Source organism: Scyliorhinus torazame, chromosome 20 (genome assembly GCF_047496885.1).
Source record: "Scyliorhinus torazame isolate Kashiwa2021f chromosome 20, sScyTor2.1, whole genome shotgun sequence".
Taxonomy (NCBI): domain Eukaryota; kingdom Metazoa; phylum Chordata; class Chondrichthyes; order Carcharhiniformes; family Scyliorhinidae; genus Scyliorhinus; species Scyliorhinus torazame.
Window position 1 is genome coordinate 13,167,788 of NC_092726.1, and position 24,049 is coordinate 13,191,836.

The 24,049-nt window shown below is 42.8% G+C and overlaps 1 protein-coding gene across 1 annotated transcript in view; it reads right to left on the reverse strand.

Annotated features, from left to right (window-relative positions):
- Positions 1 to 1,113: 1,113 nt before the first annotated feature.
- The window catches only part of bnip3la (BCL2 interacting protein 3 like a), a 45,181-nt gene continuing 22,245 nt past the window's right edge, over positions 1,114 to 24,049 (reverse strand). The window contains exons 3-6 of the mRNA XM_072485672.1: positions 20,774 to 20,855; positions 14,728 to 14,834; positions 11,754 to 11,903; positions 1,114 to 4,534 (exon numbers count right to left, since the gene is read on the reverse strand). Coding sequence (XP_072341773.1) covers positions 4,486 to 4,534; positions 11,754 to 11,903; positions 14,728 to 14,834; positions 20,774 to 20,855 — 388 coding nt within the window. The 3' untranslated portion in view covers positions 1,114 to 4,485. The remainder of the gene's footprint in view (positions 4,535 to 11,753; positions 11,904 to 14,727; positions 14,835 to 20,773; positions 20,856 to 24,049) is intronic.

Genomic DNA, 24,049 nt, shown 5'->3' on the forward strand with positions numbered 1-24,049 from the left:
GCACTTATGACAAGTAACACAGGAAGATAAAAATAGGTTTCACTGTCCCTGGACTTGAGAGGAAGATAAAATTCGAAGCCAGGAATCCTGCTGCTGCAAAAGCTTCAGCTAGAAACAGGATTCAGAATAATAAGAACCAACATAAAAATGTACAGAAAGTAGCAGAGAGAAAAATTAACTTTGCTGTTTATTCCTCAACTGTCTGTTTCTGCAGAGACGTCTTCTGGTGATTTCTGCTTTAACCATTCAACTGCACAATATCAGCGTGTAGGCAAGCACGTGACTGAACAAATCATTGGGTACTCTAAAACTTTTTTCCGGACTAAGTACAGAGTGTGCTGGAAGAATGATCACAATGAGCTTCAAGCAGACCATTATTACTACAGTACTGCTTCTGCAGTTCTTTGGGCACATGATCTAATGATTCAGGTTATCCTGTTCCAAAGACAGTTCAGAATTTTTTTTTAAAAATCACATATTTGTCCATTTTGAACTTGAGGAAACGCAGCATTTTCATGAGATGCTGATGCCAAGCAAAATCATTCATGTCATTAACCAGGCTTAAAACATCAAGATCCCCGATGCCCAAAATGAAAAATTACCACATGGTATAAGGAATGGCGACAAATGATTTTAATACCTTGGTCTATACGAAGTCAGCTAATCTCAGCTAGGTAGCAGTTGAAGCAATGCAAATGCCCTCACAAGGAGAAATCAGCCAGCGTATCACCATCCAGTAATCCTGGTTGAAATGTGCACGAGTAGATGTTAGGTGAGAGAATAATCAGTCTTTTCAAATACAATATGCCAACCCATAATACCCAGGTGCACAATGACTCGTTGTCACAGATTTGCATTAAAATCTCTTCATACATAAACAGGTATCAGGCTTTTCCCATAACTCTCAGATTTCTTGGTACCGTACAACCAGAGCACCATGAGAAAAACACCTCCCACCTTGCTACACTTTTTAACAACTTCAAACATCCTCCTGAGATATTTTCTCCCTTTAGCCCAATCCAAATTCCTGCTCAGTGCTTCAGTGAGCCTCCCTTTACAGCTTCATATAGTACCCTCTACATTAAACTACATTAAAGAGTAGGGTGCTGAAAGTATGCAACAATTTTGGCTTTTAATGAAGATTTAGAAAGAAGAAATACAGGCTTGCATTCATGCGTTTAATGACACAAAAATGGTTATGGTGCTAATTACACATTAACTTGCGTACAATATACAAAGTGCTACCTGGCTAAATGTCAGATTTGTTGATAATCACTTCGGCTCAGTTGAATTCAATAGTTTCTTTTTTTGCAAAACTTGCCCCCAATCAAAAACAAAGACTTCATTTTTTAAATAAATATCTTTTTCATAAAAGTTTGTGCTGCAGCTTTTTTTTCACTGCTGCATGCACAACATACAGAAATGTGCAAGTACACATGTTAATTTCATTTATGTACAAATACGTGTTTTCATCAGGTTTATGTTTGTTGTATTCAAGTGATACTTTCTACTGCTTTTTTTGTTGATTGGGAGATATTAATATTAATTCAGTCTATAATTCCTCACATTAAATCAAGTGTCTGCAATTTAAGACGACGATCGTTTCTGCTCCCACCCCCACCTCCCCAAAATGAAACCATCGTTTTTATTGTCTGAAAACAAATGTCCTTCATCAATTTCTGCTCTAATGCAACACATCATTGATGGCATAAAAGCATTTAAATTCTCAAAATGTATGGTGCAACACCCAAGAGGAATGAGGTAAGTTGCAGATGGAACCCTTCCTCAGTGCTGTAGAGAGTCCGATCCATAACTTGACTGTATCTTTTTCCGTCAGGTCTGGACTGGTCTCAGAATTTCAACTTTGATGATTTTCTTTCGTTCCCTGAAATTATACATGTGTGCAAACACTTCCCAATCTCCTGCTTCAATTTCTTGAAAACAGAAAATAAACATCTTTCTTAAGAATTTAACATATGCAATATTGGCACACAATAAATTAATTATTTTCTGATAATTTGCCCTCACTTCCACCGAAGTGAAGAAAGTTAGAATGGAAGAACAGAAAATATTTTCAAACTGCACCAAGCTTCTCTTTGCTGCCAACTAGCTAATCTGACGAGGATATTTTTCCCTGCAACATTGTCACATTCATCTCAAACCAATACATTCTTAAACAAAAATCTTTTGTTAATATATCTAATTTATCAGAATTAAACTTGATTATATCAGGAGCGGCACAATCGTAAGAGCATGTTGAACAGTTCCGCTGAAGTTGAAATTGTACTTCTGTCTTCTTCCTTAAAAGACGGCATAATTAATTACTTTTCCTTCAGGTCAATGTGCTCTGTTGTTTTTTTCTTCATGAGATGCCTCAGTTAAACGCCTTAAATTTTTCACAAATGTGTTCTTCAAGGTCTTCATGCTTGGGAATGGAGCATTCTTCATTTCCCCATGTGAGCAACAAGGCACCCCGAAGACAAGAGTAGCACAGGTGACATGCAGAGTGAAGCTTCCTTTGCACTGCTTCAGTTTAAGTGCCTCATCTGCTGCACTGACATTTTTCTATTTCTCACACAAGCCAGTTTGGCTGGGCTAGTCTGAGCATGACTGTGAACTTAGTGATGAATTAAGGGCAATCTTGTGCTACCGGTTTTGTGCTATACTTTGGAAGCTAGATATCAAACTCATTTTGTCTGGGATCCTTCCCACCAGAATAAAATAGAGTTGCTCATCCCATTATGATGTGGATCATTCACTTGAGGAAGGAGCAGTGCTCTGAAAGCTAGTGATTTGAAACAACCCTGTTGGACTTTAACCTGGTGTTGTAAGACTTCGTACTGTGCTCATCCCATCATGAAAAGCCCAAATGTAATAAACTTCACTCAGTCCTCAAATATTGTTTGCCTAAACAAAAGTTCAAAACTGAAGTGCATTTAGCTAAAAGCAAACAACTGAAAGAAGCCTGGAAAGGTTACAGGAGGCTGGTATTTCACTTGTACCATTCTCCTTCCTATTAAAAGGAGTAGACCAAAGGCTAAACGGTCAATGCCACAGCAGGTTAGTTTCACAAGATGCTGCACAACAATGTGAAAATTATTATTCTTAGGCCAAGACAGGTAAGATGATGGGAGTTCATGGACCCAGAGAGAATGGCAAGTTCTTTCAGGTTATTCTGCAAACTTTCTTTCTGACAGTTCAGAATTCAGATCTTTTATTTTTAGTAACAATGACTACTCTGTGGCTGAATTAGCAACTCTTTGTTGGAATGCAACAGCACTATTATGAGCAACAGAACCCAGGGGTGTAGAAATCAGCTGGAGATTTCCCCGACTGAAAATGTCAAGTGAGAATATATTTTAATTTCGTTTTTTTAAATTAATTTACGGGATGTGGGTGGCGTTGGCTGTGCCAACAATTATTGCCCATCCCTAACTTCCCCCCATTTCAGAGGGCATTTGAGAGTCAACCACATTGTTGTGGATCTGGAGTCACATGTAGGCCAGACCAGGGAAGGACGACAGATTTCATTCCCGAAAGGACATTTGTGAACCAGATGGGTGGTTCCGACAATCAACAATGGTTTTATGGTCTTCATTAGACATTTAATTCCAGTTTCTTTTATTGAATTCAAATTTCACCATAGTGATTCTACACACTATGGTCAAAACATTTGCTGCCAAGGTTTTGTTCTCATTTCAGAAGCTGGAGAACTGCAATAAGGTTTCCAATGTAAAAATGAGTACATAAAAACAAACACAACTAACTTCAGAACTGTGGAAGAAGTAGAAATCGAAGACAAATAACTTTGCTCCTCCAAAGCATTGTCAGGGTCAAGCTGCATGTCTGTCCCTGCAGAGGACTGGACAAAAACTATAATTTCTGGTTGGGGGTGGAGGAAAGTATAGAATTTAACAAGAAGAAAAATGTAATGCAAATGTCTATGATCAAAAAGCAAATCCACCTGAAACAGCTCCAAACAGAAGCTCGTGTCAGCTTTGTTAATGCTAACTCATGTATCTCTCTTATACAGAAAGGAATGTGAATCTCAAAACATGAGATTGTATTGCTCGCTACAGCTGGTTCAGTGCTGCTGTACACTGATCCCTTCCTCTTCCATCCCCACTGGTACCTTTTGTTAACTGCATAGATTTTGCAATTTAATAATCTAATCTAAATGGAGTGCAAATACTCCTTGAATAAGAGTGTATGCTGGTGAATCTATTTTCGACCAAAGCAAACTATTAATTAAAGCAGATCAGGCTGCTGTCACGTGCATCCTGCTTAACAAGTCAAAGTTAAGGACAACAGTGATCAGCCCACTTTGTGCTAAGGTGGCCAAGCAGTTTCTTCAAAGAAAAAAATGCAATGAAATGGGATATCTTGTGCTTGTGGTGTTTTTTTTTTTTTTCTTCCTCCAATTCAAATGTACTGATGGAACAGCAACACAATTTCACAGGTCATGTTTAAATCTGAGTCTGGCTCTCAGAAGGTGCTGGATGATGAGGTTGTCAGTCTTTTTCCAATGTAGATCCTAAAACAAAAGGGTTCACATTAGGAAAGTAAGTTTTGCCTTCCCAAATTCATGTTTGCACAATGAAAATTACATGTTGTTTAAATTTAGTTGGTTGAAATTAACATTATCCAAATTATATAATAAATAAAAGCATGGCGACTTCTCCAAACTTCAACCCAATTTACAGCTGAGATTTAGGCCAGTGCAATCTCAAGCCAAACAGTGAATGCATCTTCAATTTAAAATAAGCAGTCATAAAATTTTGTCACTTCAAAGGCACCAAGGAGTTTCATCGTAAGTAAATTGTAAGTAGGCAAGTCATTTGCACTCCAAGTGCATTTTTTTTGTTAAACTAAAATAACCACGTAACTGCAAAGAAAAGTTTGCTTCCAGTACACTATGGAATTTTCATCAGTGAGCTGTTAGTATGAACTCCCAAAATTTAAAATCATCCAAATCTCGTGTCAGGAAAAATAGTGATGACATGAAAATATCAGGGAAATCCTATGAATTGGAATGCGTTCTGCTGGTTATATATTTTTTTTAATTATTGGAAAATGGAAACTGTTTATAAAGGGCCAGGACGGTTGGTTGGGTTAATGGAACAAGTGCTTTTGATATAAATGCAGAAATGCTGGATAAACTCTGCAGGTCTGGCAGCATCTGTGGAAAGTTAAACAGAGTTAAGTTTCAAATGTAGAAGAGTAATACGTACTAGAAACGTTAACTCTGTTTTCTCTCTCCACTGATGCTGTCAGACCTGCAGTTTATCCAGCATTTTGGTTTAATTTCAGATTTCCAGCATCCGTCGTATTTTGCTTTTATTTTAGTATTTTCGATATGTTCATGAGCCAAGCAACACTGCAAACAAATGTTTCCCAAAGGCAAGCTGGTAGCAATGGAGAATTGTACGCCCTAACTGTTTATTTCCTTTGTTCCCATTTCTTTTATTTTGGTTTATGGACCCAGCATCAGGATGTGCCTTTAAGCAGAAGACTCAAAGTTGAAACAGCCTGCTTACCAGGACACTGCATTTCCAAGTATTGTATTTTGGACAAGAGAAGCCAGACTCTTCAGACCAAGTGGTTTTTAGGAACCAGCTTTGGAGGGAGTCAGTTCGACTGGTTAACTGGCAACTGGTGTGTTGGCCAGGGATAGTGCTCTGCCTGACAATGGCAAGTAATTGGTTCCTGATGCTTTATGAGAGAACTTAGCAGAAGTGGTTAGACCTTGGAAGTGAAAGGGATGCTCTCTCTCGCTTTTTTTATCCTGCTTGCTGAAGTGAAAGAGCTGCTCTAATGTTCTGAAAGCAATGAGTGCCTGACACATTCTTTGCTGTGAACCTAAAATAATGTTGAGTCTGCAGAGAAAGTGGACAACCTTCCCAGAGAATATGATTGGATGCCTAGAAGGAAGTACCACCAAAATGAACATCTGAACTTCAGAAATACATTGATTAGAGTTCATCGCAGTGCATCAAGGACCCCTATCCTTTTATTTTTACTGATATTTTATTTCCCTTTCCACCATCCTTTCCCCGGTGTTGTTTGTCTTCGTGTGCATGAGTGTATATAAATATATATATATATATATATTTGAGAGAGTGGGGCGAGTTAGGAAGGGGGGGTGTTGGGAAAAGGATAGGAGACAGTCAGTTACTTTTTCTGACCGTTTAGTTATAGTACTGCACATAATAAAAGATTACTTCTGTTTTAAAGTTCCAAAGCTGGTTACTGTAGTTTATTGGGGTGGCTGTTTTGAGTCAACAGCAGCTGTTTGAACTTCCAGCAAACCATGTGTGTGAAGAAAGCCTGCTTGAAACACGAGTTGGCTTGGTTTGTTCTACCCAAGAAGCAACCCCAGAGAGATATAATAAATGTGCCAAAGTAGGATATAACTATCTGCATGCATGTCATTACCGATTCAGAATCCAATCTAAGTCATGCCCTCAGTGGATTTATCTGCCTGAAGCTTGGTATTTCCATAATCTCGTGATATCGCCAGTGAGGGGAGGGGAAATTTGGGAAACACGGTCTCTCTGCCGAGACTCAAGTTTCCCGATTCTTGCGAGATTTTCCATCCTCGCTGCCGATCCAGTGGGTGGCGAAAGCGGGTTCAAGATTCCACCCTGCTAGTTGGAGTCTATTATGAAGGAAGTCTTAACAATGCATGTAGAAAAGCATAGTCAGATTACAACAAGTAAACATGGTTTTACTGAGGGGAAAGCCTGTTCAACAAATTTACTTGAGATTTTTGAGGCTGTAACCCACAGGGTAGTTAAAGGTTAGGTTGATTGGCCATGCTAAATTGCCCTTCGTATCCAATCATGTGCAGGTTAGGTGGGGTTACAGGGATTGGGCGGGGACTGGGCAACGGTAAAGTGCTCTTTCAGAGGATCAGAGCAGACTTGATGTGCCGAACGATTTCCTTCTGCACTGTAGGGATTGTATGGATTCGAAAGGGAAATAAGTAGATGTAGTATACTTTGATTTCCAAAAGGCATTTAATAAGATGCCACACAATAAGCAAGGTAAGAGCTCAAGAAGCTGGGGGTAATTTTTACCATGGGCGTTGGATTGGTGAATGGATAGAAAGAGTGTGGGCAGTGAATAGTGAAATGCCGCAAGGATGAGCGTTGTGGCCTCAGCTATTTACAATCTATGCTAAATGACATAGATGAAGAGACAGGAGATAATGTATTGAACATTTCTGATGATACCATGCCAGGTGGAAACGTATGCTGTGGGGAGGACATAGTGAGGCTTTGAAGACATTTAGACAGGTTAACTAAGCAGGCAACAAGATGGCAGGTGGAGCATAATGCAGAGAAGTGTAAAGTTATTCATTATGGTCGGATGAATAGAAAAGTAGAATATTTTTTGAAAGGTTGTGAAACTTTTAAGTGTTGATGCCCGAAGAGACTCGAGTATGCTTGATAAGGAACATAGGACATTGTCAATTTAGTGGTGCGGGTAGATAGGTGGCAGATTAAGTTCAACGCGGAGAAGTTTGTGGTGATGCCGTTAAGAATGTTTCCAGGGCTGGGAAACTGCTCTTGCTCCTAAGGGGACCAAGAACGACAGGGCACAGGTTTAGTGATTTCCAAAAGAAGCAAATGTGATGCGAGAAAACACTTTTTAACACAAGTGGTTTGGATCCCGGAATGCACTGCCTGCAAGTGTGGTGGAGGCCGGTTCAATCAAGGCATTCAAGAGGGCATTAGATTACTGCTTCTGTGAAACAATGTGCAGGGGTATAGGAAAAAGGAAACCGACACAAGTCTGAGACGGTTTGATCGGGTAAACGTTGTGAGGTTGTTTCCACCGATTGGCCAGTCTAAAACACAGAGATACAGTCTCAAGATAAGGGGTCAATTGTTTAGGATTGAGATGAGGCAAAATTGCTTCATTCCAAGGGTTATGAATCTTTGGAACTCTCTGCCCAAGAAAATTGTCAATGCTCCATCATTAAATATATTTAAGTCTGGGATGGACAGGCATTTGGGCTCACGAGGAATTAAGGGATCTGGCCAACGGCTGAAAAGATGGAGTTGAGGCCCAAAACCAGTCATGATTGTATCGAATAACGGAGCAGGTTCGATGGGCCAGATTCCTGCTTCAATTCCTCATGTTCCTGCAGACACTTTTTAACATATTCAACCTCTATTCCAGAGCAAAACAGAGTTCAAGACCTGCTGTCTTAATCAGAAAGTTGCAGGAGGTATGAAACATGCCAGGGGAAGAGGGAGCAAAACATTAAGAGAGAACAAAATGTAGACTCAACCTAAAACTGGAGTCTTCTTTTATTTTGCATTGCTTTGCTGCTTGGAACTTGAACATGACTTTATAATTGCAGTTTGTCCAATGTTAACATTCGGCACTCTCAGGTCAGGTGCAACATAACTGAGTTCATAATAAAACTCTTCTGCACCTGTAACATTTCCACGATCCAACATATATGGATATTTCTAAAAACAGACAGCAGGCAAACAGCTGAACAAAATGAAGCAGCGGCACCAACTGCAAGTCCTCATGAAACAAGAAGCAGTCAAAAATGGGGCGATTTCAAATGGGAGGGGATATCAGGTTCAGTTTTGATGTGGAGATGCCGGCATTGAACTGGGGTGAGCTCAGTAATTAGTCTTACAACACCAGGTTAAAGTCCAACAGGTTTGTTTTGAATCACTAGCTTTCGGAGCACAGCTCCTTCCTCAGGTGAACTGTGCAATACAAATGTAACCTTGATATGGCACTGGATTATCACCTGAGGAAGGAGCTGTGCTCCGAATGCTAGTGATTCAAAACAAACCTGTTGGACTTCAACCGGGTGTTATAAGACTTCTTATTATGTTCAGTTTTGCAACTGAATAATGGCAAATGCACTTTGCACAGAATGCTCTGCACTTATAAAGCTCAATATCATCACGGCTCCTCTCAGATTGGTGGTACATCAATAGACAATCTTTCTTTCCCAACAGCATAATTTTGGCCTGAACGTTAATGGCAGTCAGGACCTTAAAATACCAGAGCCCAGATTTCCATCAGAATTCCCCACTGTAATTAAAAGGTGGCCACTTAATGCCGTGTGTAGACTACCACGTTTTGTAAACATGCTCCTCGTTGTCTCAATTTTTCTGTGCTGTTCAATCACTCTTTAGTTAGGTTTCACTTGGTACTTTTACCAAGAGCAGCCTTTTCCTGTAAAATCTCATACTCCACTGGAATCGGAGGGAATACCAGTTTGATCAGATATTACAAACAGAAATCTCATCTGAAAGCTCATGAAAAAAATTACATAGTATCTTTCTGAAAAAACATGGAGAGTTGTTCATCCCTCAACCAATGTCTGCAGAACAAGTTTCTTATTCATTTCTCTTGGTGCTGTGCCCATATCAGCTGCAATGCTTGCCTAAAATCCAACAATTTCCACATTTCAAAAGTAATTTATTGCCTTTGGAGTGCTTGGAACACAGCTTGGTTGCTAGAAGTGCTATTTGTCTGTTCCTTCTTCAATTTTCGAGCTAAAACTATGGTTGCTCATAAAACGATCCAAGTATTTTGAAGTGGGTTTTCCCTCTTACTCAGCTTTGAACAGCATTCTTTGGGTCATCCAGGATTGCACAGAACCTCATTGCTTTAAAACTCCCTCCCACACGATGATTAAATGCAGCATAAAATATTGCTTCAATGGGTTTTACATAGATGCTGGTTACGGATTTGTACTTTATTTATTGGATTTTATTTATTAATCTTTGATTTATTTGACTGAAACTGAAATTTTCACGGTCAAGCTAAAAGATCCGCAATTTTAAATTTATCACAAAGCTCTTCAGCAAAATCAAGTTTCTGCAAAAACACCATCAGCTCTGGGTGCATGAATTATACTCATTCATGTTTCTTGTTAAACTTGTTTCAGAACATTAATTTGAAGTTTTGATCCAGCGAATGCACATGAACTGTGCAATACAAAAGTGACCCTGACATGGCAGGGAATTATCAATCACTCCCCAAAAACATACAGGATGCGAAGTGCCACGCAAAATTAATTGAGCATTTTTTTTTCCTGAGTTAACGAAATGCATATCTCAGATGAAAAAAATCATTCTGCATCTTTAAAGTACAATACAAGTAAAGAATACATGTATTTGATGATGTGGATATCTGATAAGGAGTTGAGCCATTTTTACCCCTTTTTAAAATTGCAAATAATTCATTCAAAAACATTCCATGAGACCATAAGACATAAGAGAAGTAGGCCATTCGGCCCATCGGGTTTGCTCCGCCACTCAATCATGGCTGATATTTTTCTCATCCCCATTCTCCTGCCTTCTCCCCATAACCCCTGATCCTCTCATTAATCAAGAACCCATCTATTTCTGTCTTAAATACACTCAGTGATTTGGCCTCCAGAGCAAGTGACTTGGAAAATCACTCTCAACACAGGGTGGCACAGTGGTTAGCACTGCTGTCGCACAGTGCCAGGGACACAGGTTCGATTCCGGCTTTGGGTGACTGTCTATGTGGAGTTTGACATTTTTCCTGGATCTGCGTGGGTTGCCTCCAGGTGCTCCGGTTTCCTCCCACAATCCAAAGTTATGCAGGTTCGGCGGATTGGCCATGCTAAATTGACCCTATGTCCAAAGGTTAGGTGGGCGACAGGGTTAGGGCGGGGTAGTGGGCCTAGACAGAATGCTATTTCAGAGGGTTGCGCAGACTGGATGGGCTGAATGGCCTCCTTCTGCATTGTTAGGATTCAATGGATTTTCTTTCCACGGGGAAAACAGGAAACTAGTATTGTACAGAACTTGCCAACAAAATTGAAATATGAATTCACAGAAGAATTACATGAAGTGAGTGAGTCCCATCTCAGCTGAAGATCAGGGCAGCACGGTGGCGCAGTGGGTTAGCCCTGCTGCCTCATGTCGCCAAGGTCCCAGGTTCAATCCCAGCTCTGGGTCACTGTTCATGTGGAGTTAGCACATTCTCCCCACTTTTGCATGGGTTTCGCCCCCACAACCCAAAGATGTGCAGGCTCGGTGGATTGGCCATGCTAAATTACCTCTTAATTGGAAAAAATGAATTGGGTACTCTAAATTTTAATTAAATATATCAGCTGAAGATCGGTGAGGAGGGAAAATGCCCCTCCAATTGAAAAAAATCTGGTTGAAAGAGTGCAATTTAGAGGAAGCAATGCTAGGAGAATAAGGTGGAAAATCATGGCAGAGTGAGGTGCAACTGGTATCAGTATATTAAAGTGGGAGACCACAGCAACAGTGGAAGAATCAGTAAATATCAGAGTCAACCCAAAGGGCAACTTGTGGGTTTGGAACAGTTACAGAGTCAAGAAGTCTGGGATGCTCTCAGGTTTACACACGTTTAAAAAATCTTGAAATCAAAGATAGATTTGGGACAGAATCTTCTGCATTTCTATTCTTTCATTTTATTGGGTTGTTTATCAGTTAATCAGTTGAGAAGGCTTCACTGTGGACGCAGAAGTGTTCAGAGGCACCGTTTACCAAAAAATATTAACTGACAGCATTTATTTAACCACATATCAATGAAAGTTCTGCATCAATATATGTTGAAATCTCACCTGTTTGGTTGAGAGTTGTAAAAACAGAAGGAATATTGGAGCAAGACATAAGGCATTACTGAACATGCAATATCGTATGATCCTAAAATATCAAGGGGTCGTCAAAGAAGACAAAAAACCTCCGAGTACACTATTAAACACTTACCCCAGGCCAAGGGCCAAAATATGAGATAGAAATAGAGAGGGAAAGATGATCTTCAGAAAGTCTGCAGAAAATACGCCACCTTTCTTCATGGCTCCAGTCTTTCTCATACTGAGAGTGACTGAATGCTTAGGATGTTTGAAATGAAATTCCCTGAGGGAAGAATTAAAAGAAAGGGAACTGAAAATCATCCTAGTGTCATAATGTTTATATTACACATGAGCACAGAATTCTCCAAGTCATACATTTAATTCAGTTTCACAAAATCTAGAAACAGTTGATTTAAACACTTATACTTATTGGCTATTGATTATTATTTTTAAGTAAGTAGCAATAATAATCATACTTCACAGTCTCCAGGAATCATGCCAGAAAAAAAGACTGCAATGCTGGAAACAACTGAAGAAGGAAAAAGGCAGTTGTTTGGTTGTGAACGAAGTTTTGAAACTAAGTAACTTGGTTTGCCTCTTCGTAGTTACTGGTGGACCGACTTCGTGTTGTACCATTTTTGTTTTACCCAGGAAACAAGTTCCAGACTAGAACATGACATCAGATTTTTATAAATACTTTCAGCTTGGCTGCCAGTTTCAATATTCTTTCACTGCTCCTTAATCAGGCTATGTTTGAGCCTTCTCCAGATAACATGGTTTTACTTGATGATGAAAAGCCAATAATCTTTGTTTTTTAACTGAAAAAGTGATGCAAGTATTTCTCGAGCTGCCCAGCTTGCAATACATTTTAACTGCTTTTCTGTTTTTTTTTTTACAACTAACACTAGTGTACCTGGTCCAGTAAATATGTTAAATTGTGACAATGAGTGAGCTTTTGTTGAGTGATTTAGGTTGAGAATAATTCTGGAAACAGGACTATATCTGGTGAGTTTTGGGTATGTAACCAGAGCCTGAATTGACTCGATTCAGATATGACCAATGGAGCCTTTGAGGGATCCAACACATCAATCCGTGCAGCAGTGGCCAGATACACAAACCCATGTGTTGTCACATATTGAGTTCCCCACAGTGCCATTGATAGAAGCTACGGAATAGAACAATGAGTTGAATTCTCCAAAAATGGGGCTATGTCCCCACGCCAGCATAGAAACGCTGGCGGTTCACTCCCCAGTTTCCTGCAAAAAATAAAGAGCAATTCACATACCTGCAGGGTGCTAGCAAGGACCCGGAGTGCTTCACGCAGCTTTGGCTACGGATACGGGCTCCCACACTTCCCGTTCCGAGTCCGCGCATGCACACGGCGGCAGCCTCCAGCGGCCGCGCGAGCGCCATGGCAGACTTGGACCGTGGACCAGCACAAAGAAACAAGGTCCCCCTGACGCTTCATCCGAGCCGCCCGATCGCTGCCCCGGCCGCCCATAAGGCATCCCCAGCCTTCCCGGTGACGGATCCCCCTGCACCCGCCAGGGCGACGGGAACTCGGCCGCTCGGGATCAGAGTACCACTGGGAGGGCCTCTGGCAATGGCCCCCCCCAGTCGCACGGTGTAATTCGCGGGCAGGCGATTCTCCGGGGACCGGGGCGGCGCAGGGCCCGATTCGAGCTTAAAAGTCGATTCTCCGCCCCCATGCCAAACGCGATTTCGGCGTGGGGCTGCGGAGAATCCAGCCCCATGTGTTTCTTCTCTGATGTTTGCCTGCCTCCATCATCGAGAAATTTCCTGCATTTGTCTTACTTCCAGAAACAGGAGCAAATTGCTCAAACCAGTTCAAATGTTTCCTCTTTTAAATTTGGGATAGGAGCAAAATCTCAACAATCAGAAAAGGCATTTCCCCAACCGAATTAGGGCATTGCACAACTCAGCCTCCAAAGAGAAATCAATACATTTGCAAGATTCTTTTTTAAAGATCCCAGGGGCTGGATTCTCTGCACCCCAATGCCAAAATCGCGTTCGATGACGGGGTGGAGAATTCAGTTCCGTGTACTTACTGAAAATGTTAAATAGGTTTAGTAACGAGTGCTACCTGTACAAATCTGTTAAGGTAGAGATGGGGTGTATTATAATTCATTTTGTCTTGTTGTAAACATATTTTATTCTGTTTTTAAAACAAGTTCACCAGCTGACTCCTAGGACTCTCTGCAGTAGCCGTCTTCCACAGATCGAAAGAAAAAATAAAAGTTAGTATCTATCAAGCCAGGCTCCACCCTGGGATCTGTCTTGTCCAGCTGGGATCGTAACAGAGCAGAGTAAGGAGGCACAGCTGATAGAGCACATTCGAACCACAGAACAGGTTTGATCCCTGGTCGACAGAATTTGCTTACCCTAGATGGAGGTGAAACAATTGGTTTTAGTACCCTCGATTGAGGGTGGAGAGGAAGAAAAATCATCAACCAGTGTCCACAGTCAACTATGATGCCCTAAAAATGTCAATTTCCTTCAAATTGGTGCGAGTGGCTTCAAAAGAAAAAGAGGGGAGTATTCTGGCAATAAAAAGATTCAGCAAATGAGAACATTACAGTCATCACTCTACTTGCTCCAGCAATATATCTATCAAATCTGATAGAGGTGTTCATAATCATAAGAGGTCTAGGCTGAGCAGCCAGAGAGAAACTGTTCCCAAGAGTGGAAGGGTTGAGAACCGGAGGATACCAACTTAAGGTAAATGGCAAGAGAGCAAAAGGTGACATACAGGAAAATCTTATTTTCAACATAGTGGTGTTGCTAGAATCTGGAATACATTTCTTTCAAGTGGAGGAGGTTCAATCTTGACTTTCAAAAGAGAATTGGATAATTATCTGAGTAGAAAACTCTGCAGTGCTACAGGAAAGGGAAGGGGAGTAAGACTGGAAGTGTTGTTCGTGCAAAGAGCCGGCACAAGCATGATGGGCAAAATGACTTTCTCCTGTGTTTTATGAGTTTAAATATCTCAGTATCAATTCAGCAGGTGCAGCCCTGGCAACAGGATAACAGTGAGGCACAACATGCCATACAACAGACTTATTTGCCAATGATAAACCAGTACTCACTTCGGGGGAACGTTCTCAGGTCTACTTGACCAGTCAGAAATCCATTCAGCACTCCTCTTCATCATAATTTCTATCTCTTGGTCCCTCTCCAAACCATCATCTTCAGACTACAAAGAAAGCTAAAGAATAATTTCTCTCACATTCCCAGCATGCACAACATTATTTCAACACTTTGCAGCCTGAGCTTTTCAATGATAATACTTTTCAATAAAATACAGTTCACTGAAACTCTGGCTGTGAAACCAGGATTTGACGAAAGATAAAAAACAACTGCGAACAGCACCTCCGAGCCTCTTTCAATAATGGTCAATGAGGAGATGCCGGTTCAGCTAGGAGTTTTAACTATCCAACTATGTTTTTTCATATTTTATTCTAGTTCCAATAGGTTCAGCAGCTTCCTTGAAAGAACCAAAATGTCTGATTTTGTTTTAGGAATTTTAACGGGGAGAAAACCAGAGACGTAATTAACCGTTAAATATCAAATTTTGCAGCAAAAACAAACAATACTGGTCAATCTCAGCAGGTCTGACAGTATCTGTGGAGAGATAAGGGAGTAAAAGTTTCTAGTTTAGTCTAGTCTAGTCTAGTCTGGATGGTTCTTTGTGAAAGCTGTCAAAAACTGTCGAATGTTTTGCAGTGCTAGCATTAGCTGATAATATATTACAGGGTTGAACCGCACCCTCAAAGAGCACGCATCTCACATCTGATGAATACTTAAACATTATAACCACAAGAGCAAACTCAAAATAAGATTCAAATTTTTAGAGCTGCGTTATTGAACAAAGATACCACTGATGCAGCACTTCAGTTAATTTCCATTCACTTCTGGAAATTGCTGTCTGAGATTCATATTGACTTCATTCTGGTCCACTACAAGTAACTGCAAGTACATTTAAAAGCAAGAAATGTCCAAGCCGTTCTGCTCAACAGTTTTATTTTCAATTCACACACTGAGAGTGAAATAAATATTATGATAATATAACTATTCAACACCAGTACTAAGCAACTTTTCTTCTTATAAATGTAATTTTTTTTTCCAATTAAAGGGCAATTTAGTGTGGCCAATCCACGTACCCTGCACATCTTTGGGTTGTGGGGTGAGACCCACGCAGATCGGAGAGAATGTGCGAACTCACAAGGACCGGGATCGAACCTGGGTCCCGAGTGCCGTGAGGCAGCAGTGCTAACCACAGCTCCACCATGTCGCACGCTTCACGAAGCAACTTTCATACAATGACAGAATTTCCTATTGCCACTGTGACAGAGTGTGCAGGCGAGGGCTGCCAGGGGTTGCGGGAAAGGAATGTTGGTTGCTGGGGGGAATGCAGAAATGAACAATTCGTGATTTTTAAAAAAAAATTATTCTCCCTTTTTAAGATCTCTTGACAACAGTTGCCCATCAGTGAAATGATCCAACAAGGTCGGGAAGTGACTTCATGCGATGGGATCGGGCAATTTTAAATGACATGCACAAGCAATCTGTAAGAAGAGCAAAAAGGAAAGAGGTCCCTTCCAGGTGTAAAGGAGAGTTGTGAGAAACAGAATGGATGCAAATGCAAAGTAACAAAGGAACAGATTGTGGACAGAATGCAAGACTTGGATAGGAAGTGTTACAAATGCTCACGGTTCATAGTAATTGTACTTTTTCGTCATGGGAAGATTAAAGTTACCTGTAGAAAATAGGTTAAATGCAACTAGAGCAGTTTGAAGGCTCGTGCACAAAAGTTTTGAACCATGATGACTTATGAGATTAATAGCAGGAGGAATCACTTAGCTGACGAACTATAGATGAGGGGTCTCTCCTGCTGGCAAATAAATGCAGTCGAGAATCATTTTGTTTTGGGAGTTCAAGTTGCAATAAAGTGAAAAGCACTCAGTGCGCCATGCAAGATTCCATCATCATGGAGATGGGTAGAGCTTAAGAATGTTATCGGGTTTAAATTATGTGTTTGTTGCAGGGATGAACGTTTTGCAGCAAGGGAAGAGGTACTACTGTCAGCAAGCTCCAGGCAGCAGAGTAATGCAGTTGCTAGTTATGTGTAGTTGGGACTTTGGACAAGTCCCAGAAGCCATTTAATGGCTCTGTGCAGTTTCGGCTCAGAAGTCCTGGGGAGCTTAGATGGTGAAAGGTCACTTGGTCAATGTTGGATATGGCGAGGGCTCAGAAGTTGTCCTGGGGGCCATTTATAGCATGTTGCAGCTCGGGAGATGGGTGAAATCCAGGGGCAGTGCCAGCCCAAAGAAGCCAGCCAGCATTTAAAGAGCTGATATTGCACAAGTCGAGGCTGGAGTGCAGACTTGAAAATTCAAATGTGAACGCAGTTGCGTGATGAGTGTGAAACCCTGGGATGAGTGTCGTCGTTGAGACTGTCAGGTTGGAGCTGCTTCAGGAAACCCAAAGGCTTTGGACACTATTCTCCGGAAAAATGACTCAGTGACATTTTGGTTGGGAGTCGTCAGGTGATTTCTGCCGTATGTATGGGTGCAATCCAGATCGCAATTCACCGACACAAGATCAAAAAATGAATCCCGATGTGAAACACATCGAGCTGGAGTCCCCAGGCGTATGTCCCCCCCCCCCCCCCCCCCCCCGCGTCCCCGTCCCCCGTCCCCCCCCCGCCTCCACCCCCCCCCACCACCCGGTCTTGGCCCTGTCCAGCAGTCCCCTCTGGTGTGGTGCAGGTTGCAGCTTGCATTGGCCTTGATGCCCTTGGTGACGTCTGCCTGCCTCGGCTGTGACTATCAGGACAACAGCAACTTCAGCAGGACCGATTCCAACATTCATCCTGTATCTGGAAGGATTTGGAGAGAGAGAGAAAGGCTGACAATTAAGCCTTCCATCCAAGGAACATCAAATCTCCCAACCCTCCCCACAGCCCCTTGTCATAGAATTTACAGTGCAGAAGGAAGCCATTCGGCCCATCGAGTCTGCACCTGCCCTTGGAAAGATTACCCTACCTAAGCACATGCCTCCACCCTATCCCCATAACCCCACCTAACCTTTTGGCCAATCCACCTCACCTGCACATCTTTGGACTTTGGGAGGAAACCCACGCAGACAAAGGGAGAAAGTGCAAAATCCACAGACACTCACCCGAGGCTACTCGCCTCCATGCTCTCCCTCAGTGTCCATGGCACCTAGTCTCCACTCTTGTCGAGTTGTATTAAATGTCACCCACGTGACTTCCCGCTTGGGCGGGCGGGGACTCCCGGGCTGCTGCTGCTCCACTCAACTTTAACTTTGCTCGTAAGGTTAAAATGAATGCAATTGAGATATGATCAGTTTCTCGTCCTTTCTGGCCAAGAGTCTGATCACGCCAGCTGGAAAGGGCCAGGAGAATTCCAAACTGTTTGGTGCACGATGTGATTCGCGTTTTAGGGTTATCCTGTTATTCGCCCAATATAGCAGGATCAGAGCCAGGCACAATTAGGCCAGAGAATTGTCCCCTTTACCTTTAATATCAAAAAGTTTGCAGTTGCGCGTGAGGAAGACAGTAGCATCTGCTTTGGTCTCATTTTCCATTTATTATGCAATTGACCACTGTTTGCCTGTTAATTCACATTAACCCGTGATCTTAAGAGCATGAGATAGATATTGTAAATTGTTTTACCTTTTTGACCTTATATATTAATGTTTATTTTGTTTGTTCAAAACCCGTGGAGTCTTGTGGCTTTGTTCACTGGACAAGTGGCTCAAATCTTAAATTTTGTCTGCTTAAAACAAAACACCTTTTGTCCCGAACTAGATCTCACTGAAAACCCGGATCGGATCTGGTCTACGTTCATAACAATAGAAGTGTGAGAAAGGTGGAATGTTACATTAAAAAGCACAGAAAAAATATACAGACAAGGAAAAAAGGCAAATGAAACAACATGCTTATCGCAGAAGAAATGCTTAGGAGCATGAGATCATGTGGGAAAAGATTTAAAGTGGGAGATTAACAAAAGATGGGCAATTGTTTCTATCTTTGGCAGTGAGCAACAACACTGAATGACAATGACTATTGAGAGATTTTTTGTGTTCTCATATTTCTATTCTCTTGTGATTTTCTTCATTTTCTAAAATATTTCACTTGTCTTTTGGAACATTTCATGGAACTTCACAATCACTAACTCATTCACAATGTCCTCTCCTTCATGGATCAACTCAAGTTTGGAAGTGAAGTCACATAGGTTTGGCTCTAATCAGTTTTTCAACTCTCTAACCAATCAAAACCAGAAATGAGATGTACTTATGTCAACTTGATACAGAAGCTATATCAAACTCACAAGTGCCACTGTCATGGCATACCCAATTCAACTGAGGCCAGATGACGAAACTGATCCATGGCAGACAAAGAATGAAAACAAAAATGGATTCATTCGGACTGAGTCGGCAGAGAAGTTGACTTGAGAATCAGCTACTTATCTTTACTCTCGCATCCGCAGCCCGTGAAACAGCTGACTTCTGTAAGAGTACAATTCCACACAGTTGCAATTCTTGGGATATCATCGCTCTGCATGCAAATGCATGGAACACCAGCACAGACGGTATCGGGCACAGTATCATGGGCAGAAGCACACACATCTTACCCAGAAGTGCATGAAATCATGCAAGAAGATACTGGCATACATCCCAACACCAGAGTCAGAAGTGTGTCCGCTGACAATCAAGTTGGCAATTTAGTCCATCAAGAGGCTATTTGAACACAGTACGGTTGGCAGGTGGGCTGACTGACCTTTACTTTTCAGCTACAACCTCAATCCAGGGCAGATGAAATGTTACAGCTGAAGTAAAATAAAAAGTGTCTGGGGTCTGAGGTTTGTGCTTAGACACTCACTGCAGCGGTTCTCCATTACAAATGTTTTTTGTTTTTTTTAAAAAGGGTCTGTAGCTCCCTGAGACAGCTCCATATTACCTGGCTCCAAGGGATCGCATTAGCAAGTGTCAGCCGGCACCCTCCCTTTTCTCCGTACCCGCCCTCTTCCCATCTTCTCCGGCAGCACTGAGCCTTTCCCAGCGTGTTTCACGCTAGCTGAGCATCCATTGGGCAGCAAGCCAATAAGTGTGCTCCAGAGCCCATCACTGCTGGAAGTGGGTTTCACGTCCGCCTCGGAGGCAGAGTGCACGCGCTCAGCGTGTGAAAAATACAGGCCCGTGCCTTTAGTGATCAACAGTCTGCGAACTTTTCACGGTCTTGTCTCACAGGAAGAATGCCAGTTGGATGAGTTGCGAAATGTTTGTCGAACCGTACCAAGCAGAGGTTTGTGTATTGCGATAAGAAAAGGCAGAGCTGGGAGTTGGGGAGGCAGAAGAAAGAACTCAGTATGATTTGCAAGATCAAGAAGCCTGATGATTTAGTTTAAGGGAGTAGAATTCTTGGGAAAGGGCTACTTTATTTTTCAAGTGGAGAAAGAGCAAGATACAAAAATATTGAAATCGCACTGATATGGAGGTCTTTATGTTTCCAATCAGTGTCAAAACAACCTCATGCATAAATCACTAATATTCGGAAATAAATTTGTCAATCAGATTCTCTCCTGGTCTGTCTCCCACTTACCATTCTCTGTAAACTTGAACTCATCTAAAACTCTGATGCCCCGATCTCAACTCAGACCAAGTTCCACTCATTCATACTCCTGTGTTTTCTGACTTATATTGGCATCCATCCTGGTTGTAAACTTCTTTCTTCCAGGTCCTCACGCCCTCCTATGGATGTAGTATGTTCAAGCCCAGCTGCCATGCGTGATCACCACACTCCTCCAATCCTAGCCTCTTTCACATGCATGATCCTAAGTGCTACAACTTGGCAGCCATGTCTCCACTTGCCTGGGTACCAGCTCCAGAATTTCCTCCCAACACCTTTTGGTCTCTCTCTTTCTTCAGTTGCTCTTCAAAACCCACCTGTTAAAGCATTTGGACACCTGTCCTAATCTATCTCAATGTAGCTGGTGTAAAATTTCATCTGAAAATGCTCCCATGTGACATTTTGCAATGTATAAATGCAAGTTTTTATTGCTGTTGTTTTAATTCAACGAAGAGTCAAATCCTACAAGTTTAACATACCTGAGAACTGTTATCTCTGCTGCGCTGCAGTTCTACTTCAAAGACTGCTTGAGCCATCTGAGGTGTCTGGGGACGAGACTGGCTGGAAAATTGAAAAGAACAGTGAATATCAAATCATACTCAAACTGTGAATTATAATTTCAGCAAAATGGCTGTACCTGTAAATGATTGAGTGCCAAAGGTGGCTGGTAAAAATCTCAAAGTCTATATTAAGAAAGGATTGCAAGAGAACCTCGTCTGAAATTGCTTCGCTACTTGACCTGAGAAGCTTACAAGCAAGTCGCCCAAACTTCAAAAACATCTGCTTCATTTTTGAGATTGTACATTTAGAGTACCCAATTCATTTTTTCCAATTAAGGGGCAATTTAGATTGGCCAATCCACCTACCCTGCACAAGTTTTGGGTCTGAGGGTGAGACTAACGCAGACACTGGGAGAACGTGCAAACTCCACACTGACAGTGACCCGGGGCCAAGATCGAACCAAGGTCCTCAACGCCATAAGGAGCAGCGCTAATCACTGCGCCTGTAAACATTGCTTCGTGACCTGGAACCACAACATCTCAGCCAGATAACTCCCATCATTGTTTCTGCTGTGGGTGCCCAATGGTAGTACTGTGTTTCGTAGGGCCAGGCCCATGGCGCTTCTTCTTTGTAGGACATTTTTGGGAATCCTTGGGTTCTTCTCTCTTTCTCTCGCTCTCTCCTCCCCGCTCAATGAGGTACTTCCACACGACTCTGTCCAGGGAGTCGATCACCTCTGGTGCTCTCTCCCTGGATGGAGTCACTATCACGTTTAGCTGTCGTCTGATGTTCGCTGTTAGCTGTCAACTCTTAACGAAGCCGTCTGGTCCTCTGCGGCCACCTCTGGTATGCAGTTCTCCAGCTGCTTAGCCAGAATTTGTGCGAGTATTTTCACATCCACATTGAGCAGCGAAATGGGTCTGTATGATCCGCATTCCGTTTGGTCTTTGTCTTTCTTTGTATCAGCGATATCGTGGCTTGTGTTAGCATTGGAGGCAAGGTGCCCCTCGCTCGCAAGTTTGCTAACATCTCCCACAAGTGGGAGCCAGTGCGGTCATGAATTTTTTGTCCGCTGGGAACCCATTGGGTCCCGGCGTCTTCCCCGTATTGATTTCCCCAGTTGATGCATTCGATGATCTCTCCCAGTCCTAGTGGTGCTTCCAGCCCCCTCTTCCTATCTTCCCTGACGACTGGCATGTCCAATATATCGAGGAACCATTTAATCCCCGAGTCCCCGTTGGGGGGCTTGGAGGTGTACAGCCCCCGGTAGAAGGCCATTGAACGCTTTGTTGACCTTTTTTGGTTCGGCTCCGAGTCCGCCTCTGCTATCCTTCGCCTGCGTTATTTCCCTCGTGGCTGCCTGCTTTCTCAGCTGGTGAGTCAGCAGGCCGCTCGTCTTGAATCCGTGTTCGTAGAAGGTCCCCCGTGTCTGGCGGAGTTCGTGCACTGCTTTTCTGGTGGATAGCAGGCTGAAGTCCATTTGTAGCTTTTTCCTCTCCACAGAAGCTCCACAGTCAGGGCCACGGAGAATCTTCTGTCGACCTCCAGAATGGAGTCTGTCAGTTGCTGCCAGCCGCCCGCTCTTCCCTGTCCCTGTGTGTCTTACAGGTGATAATTTCTCCTCTAATCACAGCCTTCAGCTGAACCTTCCCGTTCCAGTTGTTAATAATATAATTGTCTATGGCCTGTGATGTTTACTGGCAGAAGGCCATGTCAGCCAGGAGGATCATGTCCAACCTCCATATGGGGTGTTGGGCACGACCCGTCTCCAACCTCGCATCCAGATAGTGTGGAGCATGGTCAGAGATAATGATCACAGAGTATTCCATTCACTATCCCTGGAAGTATTGATTTCCCCACTACAAAGAAGTCGATGCAGGTATAGATCTTGTGTACTTGCAAAAAAATTAAGAACTCCTTCTCATCTGGGTGCATGAACCTCCATGGGTCCACAGTCCCCATCTGCTCCATAATTGGATAGATTGTTGGCAGGAGTTAGTAAAGTGGAGTTCACTTCTCAAGCAGGTCAGCCACAAATGGAGGAACAGGCTTGAAGGGCCGAATCATCTACTCCTTCTCCGAATTGATACAATTGTACGTTAAGAGTATTATGCAAGCCGGGTGCGGCGATGACCAGCTGAGTCGCACGTTTCGGCAGCTCCCTGTGAAACGGACTTTTGGGCTCTTGATAGGAGCCCCAACGGCAATTTTGACGGCTAAAAACACTGTGCGGTAAACCAGAAGGGAATCCCCCCTAGATACGGATGGAAAAAGGAGGAGAGAGTGGCCATATTGCAGTGGATCCTTTAGAACAGTGGCAAGGAAGGCAAGCAAAAACCAAGATGGCGTCGTAAGGTGGCAGTTTAACATGGGGCCCTGAACAACAAGAGTTCTTGAAATGCTGTGTGGAAGAGATCAAAAAGGAAATGAAGAAAGAGCTGTTGGCCCCGATACTACAGGCGATCGAAGGGCTAAAGGAGGAACAAAAGACCCAGGAGCGGGAGCTTCGGGTCGTGAAGGCAAAGGCAGCCGAGAATGAAGACGATATACAGGGCCTGGTGGTGAAGACGGAGGCGCAGGAGGCACATCAGAAACGATGTGTGGAAAGGTTGGAGGCACTGGAAAACAACGCAAGGAGGAACAACCTGAGGATTCTTGGTCTTCCTGAAGGTGTGGATGGAGCGGGCGTCGGGGCATATGTGAGCACGATGCTGCACTCGTTAATGGGAGCGGAGGCCCCGGCGGGTCCGTTGGAGGTGGAGGGAGCATACCGAGTGATGGCGCGAGGACCGAGAGCAGGAGAAATTCCCAGAGCCATAGTGGTGAGATTCCTCCGTTTTAAGGATAGAGAAATGGTCCTTAGATGGGTGAAGAAAACTCAGAGCAGTAAATGGAAGAACGCGGTGATCCGCGTTTATCAAGACTGGAGTGCGGAGGTGGCGAGAAGGAGGGCGAGCTTTAATCGGGCCAAGGCGGTGCTTCATAAAAAGAAGATAAAATTTGGAATGCTGCAACCGGCAAGACTGTGGGTCACATATCGAGGGAGGCACCACTACTTTGAGACGGCGGATGAAGCATGGACTTTTATTGTGGAAGAAAAACTGGAATGAGCGGGTTATTTAAAAAAACGTTCGAACAAAGTGGTGGGGCGAATGTGGGGGGCAAAGAGGGGTTTTATGTACTAATCCTGCGATGTGGTAACTTTTCTCTCTCCCACAGGTGGTGATGGGGGGAGGAGGGGAGGTGGAGGAGAT